The sequence below is a fragment of the Polyodon spathula genome, chromosome 14 (assembly GCF_017654505.1).
Source record: "Polyodon spathula isolate WHYD16114869_AA chromosome 14, ASM1765450v1, whole genome shotgun sequence".
NCBI lineage: Eukaryota > Metazoa > Chordata > Actinopteri > Acipenseriformes > Polyodontidae > Polyodon > Polyodon spathula.
Genome location: NC_054547.1, coordinates 3,443,672 through 3,460,964, shown reverse-complemented (window position 1 = coordinate 3,460,964; position 17,293 = coordinate 3,443,672). Strand labels below are relative to the sequence as shown.

At 35.0% G+C, this 17,293-nt stretch overlaps 2 protein-coding genes across 4 annotated transcripts; one reads left to right on the top strand and one right to left on the bottom strand.

Moving 5' to 3' along the window:
• Window positions 1–705: 705 nt before the first annotated feature.
• On the bottom strand, window positions 706–8,234 carry LOC121327362 (mesoderm induction early response protein 1-like). 3 transcript variants are annotated; one of them, XM_041271335.1, is made up of 13 exons: window positions 8,197–8,234; window positions 6,974–6,998; window positions 6,433–6,578; window positions 5,821–6,018; window positions 5,502–5,631; window positions 5,325–5,389; window positions 5,118–5,190; window positions 4,824–4,975; window positions 4,487–4,568; window positions 3,918–4,012; window positions 3,426–3,553; window positions 2,677–2,804; window positions 706–2,330 (listed from the first exon to the last, which is right to left on the bottom strand). In XM_041271335.1, the coding sequence occupies exons 1-13, from the start codon at window positions 8,203–8,205 to the stop codon at window positions 1,999–2,001; spliced, it is 1,563 nt and encodes a 520-aa protein (XP_041127269.1). In that variant the 5' UTR covers window positions 8,206–8,234; the 3' UTR covers window positions 706–1,998. The 3 variants fall into 3 exon arrangements, with proteins under 3 accessions (XP_041127269.1, XP_041127271.1, XP_041127270.1); XM_041271337.1 differs by having other exon boundaries at window positions 3,426–3,472; XM_041271336.1 differs by lacking the exon at window positions 8,197–8,234 and adding an exon at window positions 8,143–8,187.
• Window positions 8,235–8,855: 621 nt separating this feature from the next.
• Window positions 8,856–16,571, top strand: dnai4 (dynein axonemal intermediate chain 4). The gene is made up of 17 exons (XM_041271003.1): window positions 8,856–9,013; window positions 9,121–9,304; window positions 9,585–9,775; window positions 9,883–9,995; window positions 10,072–10,228; window positions 10,403–10,542; window positions 10,657–10,812; window positions 10,913–11,107; window positions 11,503–11,657; window positions 11,834–11,920; window positions 12,199–12,350; window positions 13,313–13,470; window positions 13,755–13,879; window positions 14,109–14,207; window positions 14,726–14,952; window positions 15,390–15,543; window positions 16,168–16,571. Exons 1-17 carry the CDS (start codon window positions 8,964–8,966, stop codon window positions 16,216–16,218), a joined length of 2,394 nt encoding a protein of 797 aa, XP_041126937.1. The 5' UTR covers window positions 8,856–8,963; the 3' UTR covers window positions 16,219–16,571.
• The last annotated feature ends 722 nt before the right edge of the window (window positions 16,572–17,293 follow it).

The window sequence follows — 17,293 nt, the reverse complement described above, 5'->3', positions numbered from 1 at the left end:
AGTAACACTAAACTATATCTGTGTGTGTATATATATATATATATATATATATATATATATATATATATATATATATATATATATATATATATATATATATATATATATATATATATATATTAAGGAAGAAAACTGGAACAAAAGTTTCACTAGAACCTAGCACTAGAAAAATGGCACTAGAACCTAGTTTAAAATCCTATCTCCTGCTTAATGACTTAATAGATTTACACTGGTAGCATGCTGCCCATGACAGTTATGGTGCAAATTTTAATTCACAATTGGCTACACACAAAGGTCCTTTTATGAGCACTACTGGACTTTTGTGTGGCCAAAGAAACAGGCCACTACTTTGTCACAAAAGTGCATTCATAATAAAAGCACTCAAATTGTGAGGATAAATTTGAAGTCCAAAAACAGGTTTTACTGCTATCAAAGAACCCATAGGCTGTAGATTGATTTACAGACAGCCGCAATCTGCTTGGAAGTTCAGATTGACCCTATTTTACTGTATTCTCAGTACTAAACTGCTACTGCTTATTAACTCATTCCACTACCCCTCAAGTGTTTTGAGTTGTTAATGTATTAAAAGGAGGTATAAATAAATAAAAAAAGTTTTAAACAACTTAAAGAAAAAAAAGATTTAAAAATGCAGATGTTCTAATGGGCCAGTCAATGTTTGGGTGCTAAAAGATGAAAACAAAGAACAAAATATGAACATTTTATTTTGCAATAACCAGAACATAAACTAAGAACTTAACATTTAGGCAATTTTAGGATACATGTGAGTTTGCATGGCCACAGTGCATCTTTCAGGCCAAGAAACAAGTGGTGTTTGATTGAGCACAAATTAGAACTACATTTTCATTGCACATAGCATAAAGAACTGAAACATTGTTGCAGTTGTTGGTATTAAAACATTTTCTAATCAAGTTAAAAACAGCAGAGTTTTGCACTCTTGAGTCAGGTAGTTCTTAATTTAGACTGCTTTTAAAAAATGATTATTATTATTCAATGCATCAAATACAAATTCAATGAACAACCGATGCTGCTTGTCATATGCCAGTTACAATTTGGTTTGACAACTAACATGTGCAAGACATCAGAAATAAGGAATGTCAAATCTCACCAGCACATTTTTCAAAGGAAACTACACCAAAACAACCTGTCAACAAGAAAGCTTTTGCCAATACAGAGGCTCACCTCTATTCTTAGTATTATATATATTTTGTTTCATGATAAGTGTAAGAACTGTACAAGAAACAGAAACTAATATACAAGCTTTACAGAAAGGACACAATTTAAGTACTTTCTAAAAAACAATCATTTTCAAAAGTCTACAAAGAATCTGCAAAAATACTGGATGTATTTTATATGCCAGAATAAATCACTAATATACAAGACATCACTGATGTCAAGACATTTAGATAAACAAGCCATATGGACACATAGGCTCATTTGTTTCCTATAAAAACAAGCGAGTACTGTACATGTAAGGCTTCCAGGATTTAGAATATTTTCTTATTTGCTTAAATGATGTGCAGTCAGTTAACTACACTCTTGTACAAGAAAGTGCAAGATTGTGTGCCAATAGAGCTACTGTATCCTTTTTTTTTTCATTGTAAGAGACTTCTGGTTTGCCCAACAGTGACCTCTTACATCAGATGGCTTAAGAGCAATTTTCCCCCATCATACACTTAGTAAAAATATAAATATCTTTTAAAGTACAAAAATATTAGTAAGAATTTCTGATGCAAACAGGAAATACAGATTAAAAATGTCAATAGGTCTATGAAAGGGCATAATGTAGCTTTTAAGATTTAATAGCAACGTTATTTTGTCTGAAGTTATAAGAATCTGATTGCATGTAGCAGGTACACGCAAATTACAATCAAACTTATTCTTGGCTGTTCACTGGTAAACCCTGAAGGTTCTGGAAGCCCAGCTTTATTTCTGCCAAGGATTTGGTTATGCTCTTCAAAAGCCATTCTATGAATTCCGTCATTTTGTGTTAGATTCTTCAGGTTTGACACCAGAACTTGTCTCTTGTGCAGAGGTACCAGGGTTATCCATCTCACTGGAGACATTATGGTCAAGCCTCCTTCTCTTAGTAGGTTTATCATAGTTTTCCTCATGCTTACTGTTGTCATTACCTTCAGTCACAATGGCACATTCTCTATCGGGCAGGGAGTCCTGTTTGCTATAGCCATTCATGTCTTTTTCTATAGGAGGTGATTCTTGGGTGTGATTGGCTGGTCCATTTGCCAATAAACCTTCAATTTTAACTTCATTCAAACAGGACAATGCTTCAGCTGGGTCATGAGCAGCTATTCCTAGAAATGAAATCAAGAATGCTTGTACATAACAGCAAATAATTAGTCATCTCTTGTTTTAAAAATCTGTTCAATAGTGAAATAGCGACACCTTATCAAAACTACAAATATATTCAGTAAATAGAACAATGTAGTTAAGGTATATTACATTGTGAATGGCAAACACCGTTGGTCATATTGTAATAAAAAAAAGTAACAGTGTGAGTGACAAACATATGCTATACATTTTTTATCATTACTTCTGTAAAAACAAAATCTTACAGCTCACAGGGTATATCCTATAATATATCTTCTATATATAGCTTTAAATTATTTTTGTGAAACAGTAATGCTGCAGTTTGCGCACCGTTCTGATTACTGCCGTCGTCCCTCTCTGAATGGCTGGCACTGCTGTTGGAGGTAGTAGGGGGTGGAGAAGCTGCACGACTTGATGCAGCACTTTCAGTTTCATCTAGGAGACGGTCCATGTAATCCCTGAGAATGGGACCAGAAAATACAAACTGTCAACTGTTGCAGACCCCTGAACTGATCTTGAACACAAGTCACTAACCAATGATTTTATGAAGATTAAAAAAAGAGAAGTCTGAGCGAGACACACTGCCCAGTTAATACATCCCTACTTTAAAATGTTATGATATACTAGAAAATCTACAATAATACCATAACTACCTGAGGCCTCTGCATTACAGTACACAAGCACAGTATTTTAGTGTCATGGATCAATACTTCAGGCAGAACTTCATTTACCAGAACAGAGATTCAAATCAAAATAGGGCAACAGTGTGGAGTAGTGGTTAGGGCTCTGGACTCCTGACCAGGCGGTTGTGGGTTCAATCCCAGACGAGGGACACTGCTGCTGTACCCTTGAGCAAGGTACTTTACCTAGATTGCTCCAGTAAAAACCCAAATGTACATGTAACAAATAATGTGATATAACTAAGTCGCCGTAGATTATGGCATCTTCTAAGAAATTAATAAATAACAGAGCAGTTTGACAATGAAAAAATACAACTCCACAGTGTTGAACTAAGGTAGAGAAAGGGTCACCCTGCTGCCTGTCCTATTCATAAGGAATGAACAAAAGTATTAACTTACGTGACACCAGGATGAAGATTGTATTTCCTTTTTCCAAGTCTGGTTTGCTGTGCAAAGAAATCATAACGCTCAGATTTCTTCCACATGTAATAAAAGGCCACACATTCTCCTACTGATCTAGTTCTCACCTGTAAAATTTAATTTATTACAAATCAAATAACTATGTTACTCATGTATCACACAGCTACATAGCAGCTTACATGCTTTCAGGTAAATTATATATTTTTTTTTAATTGTGTTTATTTGACATTAACTATTTGGATGCATCCTAATAAATGAGGTAAAACTCAAATCAAGACAAGCAAGTGCATGCAAGAAAGACAAAGCTACAAAACAATGTAGACTGTAACAGTCCTTCAAACAGCTGGAGTACTGTTTTAGTAAGCTTCAAACATATAGCTAAGCAAAGTACTTTTCATTTTTAGATGCATGCTGTTCTCTTATTTAAAATAAAAAGATACGAGCAGTTAAAGTATAGCTTTATTAAAATACCTTGTTCCCTTGGATCAGGTGAAAATCTTTTCCATATGCCTTTAGTCCTTGTTCAAAATTCCTACATTCTTCCTCTGTCCATACTGACAGTTCGTCTAAAATATGGAAATGTAAAATTAAGGAATCTTTAAAAGAAAAAATATCTTTTAAATAAACTGATCCAAAAATCATCTGAGTATTCTGGTCTATTGAATTAATATGGTTTTAGCTTCTACTGTTCACTATAATGTTATCATTTTAATTGTCATTTGCTGTGTATTCATCTTATGTAAGACATTGGCTATCCACGTACAAATATGGTCAAAAAAACCCAAAGCAAGTCACCAGTATCTGAAATTAGGCTACTTTTACACCTTCAAAATAAAACCAGAACAGCCTATTAGTTATTAGATGCACAACAGGGATTACCTTTTAATTATGCCACCCCTATCCAGCTTTAAAGTAGTACAGAAAAACAAAAAGGAATATAATTGCAGTCATGCAATATTATTAAAAAATTGTCAAAAACATAAATGATCATAATGAACTCAGCATACATACATATACATACACACACGCAAAAATCTTACCTCTGGCAGCTTTTACATTAAATCTTAGTCTTCGTAGTGCTTCTTCAGTATCAAAATTACACTTTACCAGCTCATACAGTGCCTGGAAAATGGAAAGGAAAAAAATAATGACCAACTGATCAAGGTGTCTCAAAGTAAAGTGTGCACCACGCCAATAATTATACAAAAACATCAGCTTGGCCTTATACATTCAGCTTGTTGTGTTATCAATAGTTTGGTTAGCTGTCTTTTAAACCCATGCTGAAAACATCCAATCTGTCCTGTAAAAACCAGGAAGACCAAGATCATCATTTGGAAACACACAATGCCAAAACACCATTCTCCCTCTTGCATGTACCTGTTCACTGTCCTTGATATGACATCCTTCAGGAACAGCTTCAACTCCCTTTTCTTCACCAGAGCGTTTTGAAGCTTCAGTCAAGAACTCTACTACTTTATCTTCAGGCACAAATTCTGGATTCCACAGTAATTGGTCATCGTTTTCATACACTGCATTTATAAACAACACTGGATTCAAATGATGGTTTATTAAACACACACACACACTCGTCAGTTTCTCTCTCAATTACATTTTTCCACTATTTAACCTTTTCAGGCATTCGTGGATGTGCATACCAGTGCTCTTACTTACCTTTCTGATTCTCTTTATATTTGCAAAGGCCAGATGGAGTTTCAGCCTGGTACATGGAGCCAACCATGATCTCCTGAAAGAAAATGTAGCCCATTATCATACACCATTCTTAATTCTTAGACCAATATATAAATGTTTATGTACTTTACAGGTAGTAATGAATTACAGATTTTTATAAAAGCAACCCATTTTCAAGACAGTGCTTACTTTTTTCCAATCTTCAGATGGAATATAATCTTCATCCTCTTCTGATTCTTCTTCAGCATCATTACCTTATTGAACCAAAAGGAGGATTAAGCAGCTAAATTATTAGTTTCATTAATCCACATTCAACTTAAAAATGACGACAATAATTAATTGTAAGACACTACAAAAACTACATACTTTCAAAGTATTTACATCTTCGTGGGCGGATTAACTCAGACGTATCATGGGAAGTGACAGATTGTGCCTGGTCATCGTTGGAGGACTGGGTCTCATCCTCTTGTCCTGAAGAATCTTTAATTCTCTCCTCCTAGAAAGCAAGAAAAACTAAAAAAAGCTGCAAAAAGCTAGAATAATTTGGGTATGGTCTTTTAGAGCCTCAAATGCTGACATCTGGTGATAAGATTTTGCCATTTAAAACACACAGTGTATGCCAACTACCAGTCTGTATTAGTCAGCACTGGGTGAATCATGAAAAACAGTGTGACCTGTAACATACCTTAGTCCCCTGCATGTCCCCACTGCTGCCACTATTCTCGTCATTATCCACATCCTCCAACTCCTCATCTTCCTCCTCTTCTTCCTCCTCCTCCTCCTCCTCCTCCTCTTCTACCTCTCCATCCTCCTCTTGCTCAGGAGATCCTCCAGTCCTATAGCCATACAAACTAAGGAGCTCCTGAATCGGCATATCACCTTCCTGCAAGTAAAAACAAACATTTTTTCTTTCTAATAGATATATTTCTCTACAAGGTGTTTATAGAGGTGCTGGTTTTTAATGTAGCGTTTCCTTTATTAAATTCTATAGCTTAGGTAATTTCAATAAATTGATTAACATACATTTTAACTGATTACAGCCAACTTGTCTGTAATTGATTAAAACCCTTAACATAGTTTGAACAGAACAGTAAAATAGACTGATGGAGTACATTGATACACAATACTCTTTTGGCAGCCAATTCCCATTTATAAACTGATGAAGTAATTGATGAACTGTATACTTGACTTAGTTTCTTGTAAGTTTTACCTATGATTGAGCCTTTACAGTTAAGACCTACTTGTAGACATCCTCCTTCCAAGAACCGGAACCACTATCCTGAGATGAAGCACTTACCCGAGCAAGATCTTCAATCTCAGTCCTAAAATTGGTTTCCCCTTCCATCAGTTCCTCTTCCTCCAGCGTCCGCTCATCATCATAGTCGTGTATCAGCATCTCCGCAGAAGGATCGAATTCATGGTCATCTGAGCCAGCTGAACCTCCTATTTAAGAAATTACAGAAATTCAGAAAACACTGACAAACCAGGGATAAAGTACAGGTTTATACCAATCAAATATAAACAGGTTAAAAGGATGAGAAAACACTACTCTGAAGTTATTGATGCAATTACTGATGTTTTCCGATGAGATTATTTTAACACATACTGCAAGACTTCATAAAGCAACAAACATGCTTTAAAAAATTAAAAAATAAAATAAAATGAAAACTTTGAATTTAGAAATAGAATTGACAGAAAGAAATAAATTACTTACTCTAATTGAAGGAAAAAATCTTTCAAAAGCACCAATATGTAGGTTTAGTGCTTTTAGCATGGTTATGTTATAATCTTTAAACGTTTCGCTGTAGAATCAAATTCAGTATGACTAGATTGTTTACCTGGGCTCGAACTCCCAAAAGAGGGCTGTAAAAGAAAGTAAAATGTACAGGTAAAGCACTTGGAAAACTGTTGAAAATCTAAATATTACACTTGGCTGGATGTCATTACTACGAGTAGCAACCAACTAAATACTTAGAAAATATGGCGCTATATATATATAATATATATATATATATATATTATATATATATATATATAATATATAAAGGGGTCCCATGTTAGGTATGATATTTAATACCCTTAAGGAATTCAGAAACTGTTCAAACTCAAATAACCAATTGAAAAACCTATTCATGTTACCCAGTTTCACCCCATTTGGACCACACAGGGCGTTTGCTGGTTTTACTCGGTTGAACAATGGGAATGCAGTTATTCACTACAGCAAGCGGTTGGTTATAATATCTATCAATGATTCTATTTGGCAGGTTTTCTTTGAATGGCCCACCGCCAGACAATTTCTGACGACTGCCAGTTAAACGCCGTCAATAGACCTGCAACGCGTAAATATCGATCTAACTAGCTGATCGTTATGCTACAGTAACACTACACACCATAAACGCTACTTAAATCCAAACTGAAAGCGTTATTTTCAGAATATGTGACGTACTAAAGCAGTCTACAACGCGCTCTTTTATTTTTGCTACCGGTAATTAAACTTTACTCAGCCCTCTGACTTTTCGTCCAAAAAAAAAAGCCCTACGTTTTCTTAAAATGCTATTAGCTATCAGACAAGTAATTCATTTCCACAAAAGTATAATTAATCTATAAAATGATGTAACAGTTTTACTTTCAAAGCTGACCTAGTGGATAAAACTGGAACTTAAGTTAAAATGCTGGAAAGCGCGCTTCAACTAAATAACAGCATACATTCAATATTCACATTATATTCGTATTACTTACAATCAGCAATTTAAAAAAAAAAAATATATATTTATATAAAAAAAGTACTGCCGATTTACGAACATTTGTATTATGTTCATTGCTGACGTCAATTAATTTCAAATTACAGAAGTTTGAAAGATATACACGGTATACGTTTAAAAAAAAAATAAAAATCAACAAGTTAATATGCTTTTTAAAATGTGAAAGTACAGTTGTGAAAAAAAAAAAAAAAAAGCGTTTTGGTCTTGTAGTTTGATCTATGTTTTTAATTTTTTGAAACACCTACACAATTTTGAAGGAGATTACATTTCCCCGAATGTTTTTATGAGTTTCCCCTTACCTCCGCCATGTTTGTTGTGCTGTAGGGTCACATTGCGGGTCATCGCTGAGACCCGGATGGAGAGTTCTAGGAGTCACGTGACTGTAGCTATTAGCACTGCAGCAAGGATATATAAACAGCTAACATCCTACAGCGAGCTAATAAAACAGCGAATACAATTTTAAAGCAATTTCCCTCCAAGTATTAGTTCGCACTATACTGTTCACATTGCTGTTTATTGACAGCCCACTGTTTTTATTTTGTTTGTCATACTAGTTAGTCAGTCTCAGGGTCAGTTTGTAAATTATATAACTTTTATTTATTTATTTTGCTTTGTGAAAACAAACAAGTACTTGGCTTCTAAAATAGAAACCGAAAACGTTTAAAAATACGTTGCAAAAAGCCTGTTGAGATCGAGCTGTTTAGTCTGACAATTAAATAAGTAGCTTATGACATGGTCCACAGTGAAGATGAATGCCAACATTATAAATGAACAAAACATATACTGTGCACAAAATATAAACAAATACATATCACGGCGTGACACCGCTTTTACAACGGTATTTACCAGTTGTATTTTCGTTGTGTTAAATAAAGTTAAGGGACAATGAAGAAGTTTGTAACCAATCACTTGGATTTGTGCCACAGCAGGGCGGAGTCTATTTCCATGGCAACTTCAAACAAGACAAAATAGTCTGTGCACTGGAAACGCACGGAAGCCAAGTGATTATAAGATAATTTTAAATTATTCGTGTCAAGTATTTAAGTAACACAAACCCATCGACGTAATGTCTACCAGCACTTCTAAAATGAGGAGGCCCGCTGTTAAAGTTACAACGTAAGTTTTTTGTGTTTTGACCCTATGATTATCAAAAAAGCAGGTCACACGAATACCTACATTGAATCAGAAACATGCCAACAATATTACTTTTGATGTATTTTCAGATCATCTAGAAATGCTTCAACATCAAAGAAGCTGAATGCATCTGGTTCAGCGACAATGAATAAAAATAGCCAGACAGCAAGTCGCAGCATCACAGGATCAACAAGCCGAAGAAGTATGGGTTTGCACTCCGAGAGCAAAATATTGGATAAAGGCTCTCTTCAGATTGTTAAGCATGCTGTGCAGGTACTATAGAATAAGTAAAAACGAATTATTATTATCACTGTTGTTGTTGTTGTTGTTATATAATTGTATTAATGATTCGTTATTAGTATGTAATGTAATGAATAGCACTGAACCGTTAATACCAGTATTTGTGAGACTCCCGTTTATATGAATGTACGAAATGTATACCAGGCAAACTTTTTTCTTTCAAGAAATTCGAGATTTACAAATGTTATCATATGGGGGTGAGCATATATATTTTTCTAACATTAAGTATAGATCGTTTTGGTTTTCTCAACAGGTTTTTGATGAACAAGGAAAGAATGTTACACCTCGACCACTATTTCAGTCTGACCTCAGTGCAATGCAGCCAAAACAAAGTAAAATTTTTACATCTCAGGATACCTCGGGGGTGAATGCATCTGACCTGTTGTCCACTATGTCTTTGTACCAAACTGGAGCCAGTGCTAGCTTTGCTGGGCCATTCACAAGGTAACAATACATTTACAGCAACATGCTGTCCAAGGCACATTCTGGTTAATAAAACACTGTATTTGTTTTGTGCCTTTCTGTTGTTAAAGCAAGTGTTTGTTTTCCAGATCTGTTTTTGGAAGCAGTAGTGTTTCTAAATCCAGCAGATCTACTATGGAATCAATGAGTGAAGAAATTGAAGAACCCGGATCTAGGCGTGACATTTCTGTGTACCTTTCAGGTAATATTGTACTTGTACATTACAGGCCCATGTAATTGTCTAATGTCACCTTACCAGCATATATGACATCTTTTAGATGTACAGGTCAGACGAGAGGAGGTGAGAGAACAGATTACAGAAGAACTGCTGGACAAGACAGTAGATGGGTATTTAACAGAAACTGAAACCATTTGGTTATTGGACATACCAACTGTCATGATATCTGTCGATTCTGAAGACGCAAACACAATCAAGTAGGTATTTATCTTGTCCATATGCACATCAGATCATCTAAAAGTTAATTTCTAAGTTAATGTACTTTTGGCTTTATTGTTCTAGCCAGACTGAACTTAAAGAACAGAAGAAACATGAAGAAACTTTTTTATGTTTTGTGTTTTTTCTTTTTTTTTTTTTTTTTTTTTTTAAAGGCAAAAAAACAATGCCTATGTGGGACTGTGTAAAAACAAAGCTGGAAATGATCAATACATTGAAAGGATGATGCAGACTTTTAATGGAGCATCAAAAACCAAAGAAGTCCAGTGTGAAAAAATCGACGTTGCTGATGCAGGTATGTTGACTAAAGTGAAGTGTAAAGGGAAAGCAACATTTTCACAGTCCCAGTTGTCCCTCAAATCCCCAGTCCTAGTTATGTTTTTTAATATATATTTTTTAAATATTGCAGGTGTGATGGCAACCACGTGGGACATGTATGACACCTTCCATTCTGCTGAAGTGGAGCCCATGGACTTTCACGTGGCAGAGAAATCAAGTCAATCTGCAAGTTTCATAAGCAGAGAGCCTGAAAGAACAATGTCTACAATGAGTTCAACAAGCATGAGTAAGATAATTACTCTATTTGGGATTTGATGCAAAATTAAGTTAGTTAAGAAAAAGGTTGTAGCACGCAGCTAATATGTCAATCAATGTTCCCTTTTCAGCCAGTCAGTCCAGTTCAGTTGTGGATTTCGATAGTGTTATCACATCCAAGATACCTAAAGCAGAGGAAATAGACCCAGAAGAAATCCTCAAGTCTGACAACTTCCAGCAGGATTTGTTTGTCATGGAGAGGATCATATTAGAAAACATCTTCCAGCCCAAATTAGCTGCCTATCGGCAACTCCCTATTCTAACAGGTACATTTTGACTCTTAGTAAATGTGTCAGCATTGTTACTGTTTCATGATGTGTGCAGTATGTGTGTTCTGAGTTATCTTGCTCCAATACAGAGTTTTAATAATTTGCCCTAAAACTGTTCCAAACTGCCACTGGAGAAACAATGGGCCAGATTCTCAAAGATTTTCACTCCAGATAACCTCTAAAACAAATAATGAACAACTTGCAATCCCCTAAATCAAATGTCTGTTATTGCTTGTGGTTTGGCAACTTTATGGTGTGCATCACCCTTTTTGAAAAATCACAACAAGCATAAGAGAAAGCCCACGTCACAATCAGATTTTTTGAATGCTTCACTGGTGTTTTACATCACCACTCTGTTCTTAGCCAGTTATTAAACAATTTTATCTTTGTAGAGTCTGATTACTGTCCTGGAGAGGAAGATGTGGTTAAAAAAGGGAATGCCGATGTGGAAATAGTAGTTCCCACTTTACATCGACTGTGGGCTTTTACATGCGAGCTGACAATGGGACGCAATGTGAGCAGCATGGCATGGAACAAGAAACATGTGGTTAGTTATCATATGCAGATCTTTACCTTTTTAAAATAAACTTTCCTGGGTGAATTTGGGAAAAATGCTGCTTATCTTCTTTAACATCCATAAAGCTGGACTTCTACATATTATCCATGTCCAGGGTGTGCTGTATGCTGTATGTAACTTCTGTATTTTCTTTTCTTTCATCCAAGGATCTCTTGGCAGTTGGCTATGGAAAGTTTGATTTTAAGGAACAGAAAGAAGGACTTGTCTGTTGTTGGTCCTTAAAAAATCCTATGGTATGATAAATAACATTTTAACATATTAAGATCTCATTCATTGAACAAAATCGTATTACACACATATACTGCAATATGCCTTTTCTACGTTAAGGATTCATCAAAGATAATCATATTTAACATGACTTCGTTTGACTTCAAGCATGTTCATTAAAATGTTTTTGTAGAATTTGAAGTTCAAATGTAGAGAGTAATAATGAAGAAAGTGTTATTTCTTGTGCTGTTTGTAAGTGCAGTGGGGAGAATGGTGCTTATTAATCATACTGAATTCGATTTAGTGGCCAGAGCGGATCTATCATTGCAGCAGTGGTGTGACAGCCTTGGATTTGTCTGCTGTAAATGCCAATCTGCTGGCAGTTGGAATGCATGATGGAACTATAGCAATCTACAACATCCAGAGTAAAGAGGATGCACCAGTTATTGATAGCAGGTGGGACTGTGTTTAAAACAATAACAATGTACTTGTATATGAAGCTAAAGTTTTACTGATTTTATAAGAAATAAATCACTTTTTACAATTCTACATTTCAGCAAAGGGAGTATCCCAGGAAATTAAAGTTCAAATTAAAGTACTTTACAGGAAACGTTTTGAACTTTACGAGATGTTAGAATCTTTTTTTCTTTCTTTAAACAGCAGTAGACACACTTCTGTTATGTAACACTACTCCTGTATGGCTCCGTAATGGTCCAGTCATTGTATACTGTGCTTTCTTATCTCCTTTGTTGATAGGAACATAGTGGGGATGCCCACACACATGCATTCGTATCAGAGCTTCACATGCAATACTTATTTACTTGTGCTGTTTGTAAATGCAGTGGGGAGAATGATGCTTATTAATCAAATTGAATTGTATTCAGTGTGTCAATGAATAAAAATGTTTTCAACCATTGTAGTTGTTGTAAGTGACTCTGCAGCTGATGCATAGTTCACACACCCTAGTCTTGTATCTTGTAAAGCGCTTTGTGATGGTGGTCCACTAGAAAAGGTGCTATATAAAAATAAAGATTATTATTATAGTCTCATTTTGTTGATCACTAATGAACATTTCTGTACTATGGGTGTTGTCGAGTAATTGAAAACGAGACATTTTGTGTTTGAATTGAAAGTGGTGGTCTTGAGGAGTCGAATGGGTCAAATTTCAGATATATTTTCCTCTAGAGGACGTCACTACAGTGGTATTATGCCTTTTTTTTCTTAGAATGGCTCTCTCTCTCTCTCTCTCTCTCTCTCTCTCTCTCTCTCTCTCTCTCTCTCTCTCTCTCTCTCTCTCTCTCTCTCTATATAGATATATATATATATATATATATATATATATATATATATATATATATATATATATATATATATATATATATATTGTTAAATATTATTGTTATTTTTGTTATTTGCAGTGACTGTTCAAATCAGCACACAAGCCCAGTTTGGCAAGTTAAGTGGATAGAACAGGAGAGGGGTCCATCTGGGGATGACAAAGGGGAGACACTCATTGCAGTATCAGCAGATGGCAGAATTACCAAGTGGTATCTACGGAAAGGACTAGATTGTGCTGGTAAGTTCTGTACCAGTGCTTTAACACAGGACCAGCTTTGTTAAAAAAAACAAAAAAAACCAAAAAAAACCCCAAAAAAACATACAATCATTTAAAAATCTTAATAGGATTGTTGTTCAACTGTATTCTCTCAGAAACGTGTGTTATGTACTCATAAACATACACACACACACACACACACACACACACACACACACACACACACACACACATATATATATATATATATATATATATATATATATATATATATATATGTTGTTACTTTCTTGTTTTATTCACAGATCTTATGAAGCTGAAGCGAACTAGAAGTGAAAAATCTAAGAAACAGCCAGGGGAGAAGGACCGAAAGAGTGAAGCACTCATTTCTCGACAAGCACCTGGAATGTGTTTCGACTTTAACACCAAGGTAACTTGGAAATGTTAACCCAGTCTTGTGTTTCATGGTGCAAATAAAATATTATAAAATATATTTTCTAGGTATATTTTATAGATATATTTTATATCTCATGGGGGTAGTAACTGCATTCACTTCTAAATTAAGACTATTGTCACTATTGTCATTCTTGTTGTAGCAGAAGTACTTTTTTTTTGGTGAGATTGAAAAATTTTCTTAAGCCAGTCGTTTTCTTTTTCAGGATACAAACATTTACCTGGCTGGTACAGAGGAGGGACACATTCATAATTGTTCATGTTCATATAATGAACAATACCTGGATACTTACAGAGCCCACAAAGTAAGTTTTGATGATGAAAATCAATCCTGTGCATTGTTCTGGTCTATGCAGCCTGCTCGCTATCTGCTCAGTCTGCTTGCTCCACTGCAGCCATTGCATTCTCCTTTCAGCGGCTGCATGAGGCTGTTGATTTTACAGCTCCAGTTCAAGTCTGGGGTACAAATGTTCTCACTAGTCAGGCACTACCATGGCCCTACCAATCATGTGGCACAAAACATGGTTTAGAAATACTAATCAGTGCATTTCATAATAGTCCTCAATTATGCTTAATGTGTGTGTGTGTGTGTGTGTATATATATATATAAAAAACTACATACTTTTTTTTTTTTAAATTTAAATGCATATCAAGAAATGTAGCCCTTAACTGCTGTACCTTAAAATAAGAAGTACACAGATTACCCTTCCCAGCAAAAATGTAAAGTGATCTTCAGTAGGCAATATGAAATGTATAACAATATGTAACATAATAGATACAAAAAAAAATCAGAATAAAAGATAAAACTGAAATTCTCTTTCAGGGTCCTGTTTACAAAATAGCGTGGTCTCCATTTTCCCCAGACGTGTTTCTAAGTTGCTCAGCTGACTGGACCATACAGTTGTGGAGACAAGATCTGCTAAAACCAGTTCTTAGCTTCACTTCCACCAACAGAGCTGTATATGACATCATGTGGTCCCCAAAATCATCCACAGTATTTGGGGCGGTCAATGAAGGGAGTGTAGAGATCTGGGACCTAAGTGCCAGCATGTATGTCTTTTTTCAGTTTCTTCTTACTATTCCAGTAATGCATCATATAACACAGCAGGCAAAAAAATAGGTAGTTTAATAGTGTAGATGTAACAGTAATTGATTGAATAATCAATTATTGATTGCCATGACATTTTTATTATGAAAGCCTCAAGTATACATTAATAGCCCTAGTGCTCTATTTGGAGTCCAGTACATATTATATTACTAGCACATGCATGTTTTCAGTTGTATACTCGTGATGCGTTTATATTGTACATTGTTTTTACTTCTTGCTTTTGAACAATAAAGTCTATTACCTGTTGGATATTCAATAAGAAAACTGATTGCTGATTGTATCTCTACTAAAAGGATAATATAGGTTTCTGATTTAACATAGTCAACAAGAACAGCAGCAACTGATGTTTGTAAAGGGTTACCTTATTGTTGTATTGCAGCTTGGATCCTACTGTTGTGAGTCCAGCCAGCCCTGGAGTGAATCTGACCACACTGCTGTTTGCTACAAAAACAGACTGTATTCTAATTGGTGACAGTGATGGACAAGTCAGTGTTTATGAACTAAAGAACCTACAAACCAGAGAAAATAGCCAGGTAGGTTACAATAATTAGTCATAGTGCTCTTTATAAATACTCTGCCAATAACACAATACAGCCTAAAGATTTGGTGAAGTTTAGGGACCTTCAGCAAGTTACTGCATCTTAGCTGGGCTATTTATTGATTGGTAGTGGTAGATAATCTTTAAAAAACCTGTGTTAAAAATGCAGATTTGATGTCTTTCAGGATATTTCATGTGGTTGCCACGTTTGGTATGCTGTTGATAAAATCCTTTCCAATGAAACCATAATTACAACAATTAGCCACCAGTCCTGTACAGAAATCTAGTCAGAAATGAGGTTATAGTAAAGATTTGCACACCTTTATTACAAGATGTTGAGATTAAATTGTCAATGATAAGTTTTAACTTTCCTTTTGCCACGTAAACTAAAATGATTTAAGTACTTCATTCTGCCCTTTATAATCCTCAGGAAATGCTGACAGAAATGTGTAAAAGCTAATGTGTTCTGTATTGTAAGCCATTTTAGCATGTTGTTGTTGTTAGCTAGCCATTAAACATATAATCTTGGCAGTTATGTTAAGTCTTGATGCAAGTAAACCCAATTCATTGCTTGGGTAAATAGCAGTCATTTTACACTTTAACCCTTCTTTGTTCACAGGTGAATGCACTATATGACATAATTGGGACAACTCTGGCCAGTCAGCTGTAATTAACACCACAATTTTAAGTACCAAAGATGCAAAATAAATAAATGTAACATTGCTATTCACTGTGTTAGTTGCTTTTATATAATGGTTAGTCATAAAAGTATAGTGGGAGACAGACAGTCTCTCCCAAAGAAGAATAATCAGATCAAAGTCTAATTCAGACCGTCTTGTTCTAAATGTACTTACCAATATGTCTTATTGGTTTAATGTTGTAGACGCAGACTGAGAAAAATGTATTGAAACATGGCTTTACCAAAATAAGAACAACGATTAAATGAGAATAAAGATACAGTGAAACACATCCAATAAACTGGGGAAAAAAGTTACCAAGTGCAAAATGTTTGGGTTGGTGTTGGTCATTTTTTCTTTCAGTTCAAAACAAAAATGATTGAAAAACAAACAAAATAAAAACAGTTCAATAAAATGTGAGTGAATAAAACATTTTGACAAGTGTCAGGAATGGTTAAAAGATGCTTGATGACTAAAGTTTATTTTTATTTGTATTTGTTTTACTGTTGACATTTTAACCGTGCAACAGTATTCAACTGGGTGTGTGATTTTTATATATAAACTGTTCTTCTTAAACACAGGCCCAAGTTGCCTTTAATATATATTGGTTTGTGAATAAAGATAGTAGGAGCCATGTCTATGATATTAAATCAAATGTAGGGTAGTAACATTCATTAAGCAAGTTGCTTTAAGCATTCATATTTATAACTTAAACAGAAAATTATATTTCATAGAAAAATATGAACATTTGAATCATACATCCTGATGAGAGCCAATTTACTATTACTTAACTGAAACAGGATTACTGGGGCCCACAGTTAATCAGGGTCCTCCATTGCAATGTCACCCCGAGTATTGAGGAATAACGTAGTTAGATCCTCAGCTAATCACAGATTTCATTTGCATGGTAAGCTGGGGTGTAATTAGCCAAAAGTATCATTGTAAAACATGTCCCTTGTTATGAGTAAAATGAATTAGCCTCCATTGCAGTATAGTTGCTATTAAGAGATTATTACCTCCAGGTTTCGAGACTATTCCAATTATCATGATAAACTGGACTGTTTATGA

What these genes read in the sequence shown, in the direction of transcription:
- LOC121327362 (XM_041271335.1), bottom strand. An exon ending in AGATTGAAGATCTTGCTCGG is followed by an intron (nt 6,019 to 6,432) that starts GTAAGTGCTTCA and finishes TTTTACTTGCAG; the next exon opens with GAAGGTGATATGCCGATTCA. An exon ending in AAGATGTAAATACTTTGAAA is followed by an intron (nt 5,390 to 5,501) that starts GTATGTAGTTTT and finishes TGGTTCAATAAG; the next exon opens with GTAATGATGCTGAAGAAGAA.
- dnai4 (XM_041271003.1), top strand. Translation starts at nt 8,964, where the DNA reads ATGTCTACCAGCACTTCTAAAATGAGGAGGCCCGCTGTTAAAGTTACA. An exon ending in TGGGACCTAAGTGCCAGCAT is followed by an intron (nt 14,953 to 15,389) that starts GTATGTCTTTTT and finishes GTTGTATTGCAG; the next exon opens with CTTGGATCCTACTGTTGTGA. An exon ending in AAACCAGAGAAAATAGCCAG is followed by an intron (nt 15,544 to 16,167) that starts GTAGGTTACAAT and finishes CTTTGTTCACAG; the next exon opens with GTGAATGCACTATATGACAT.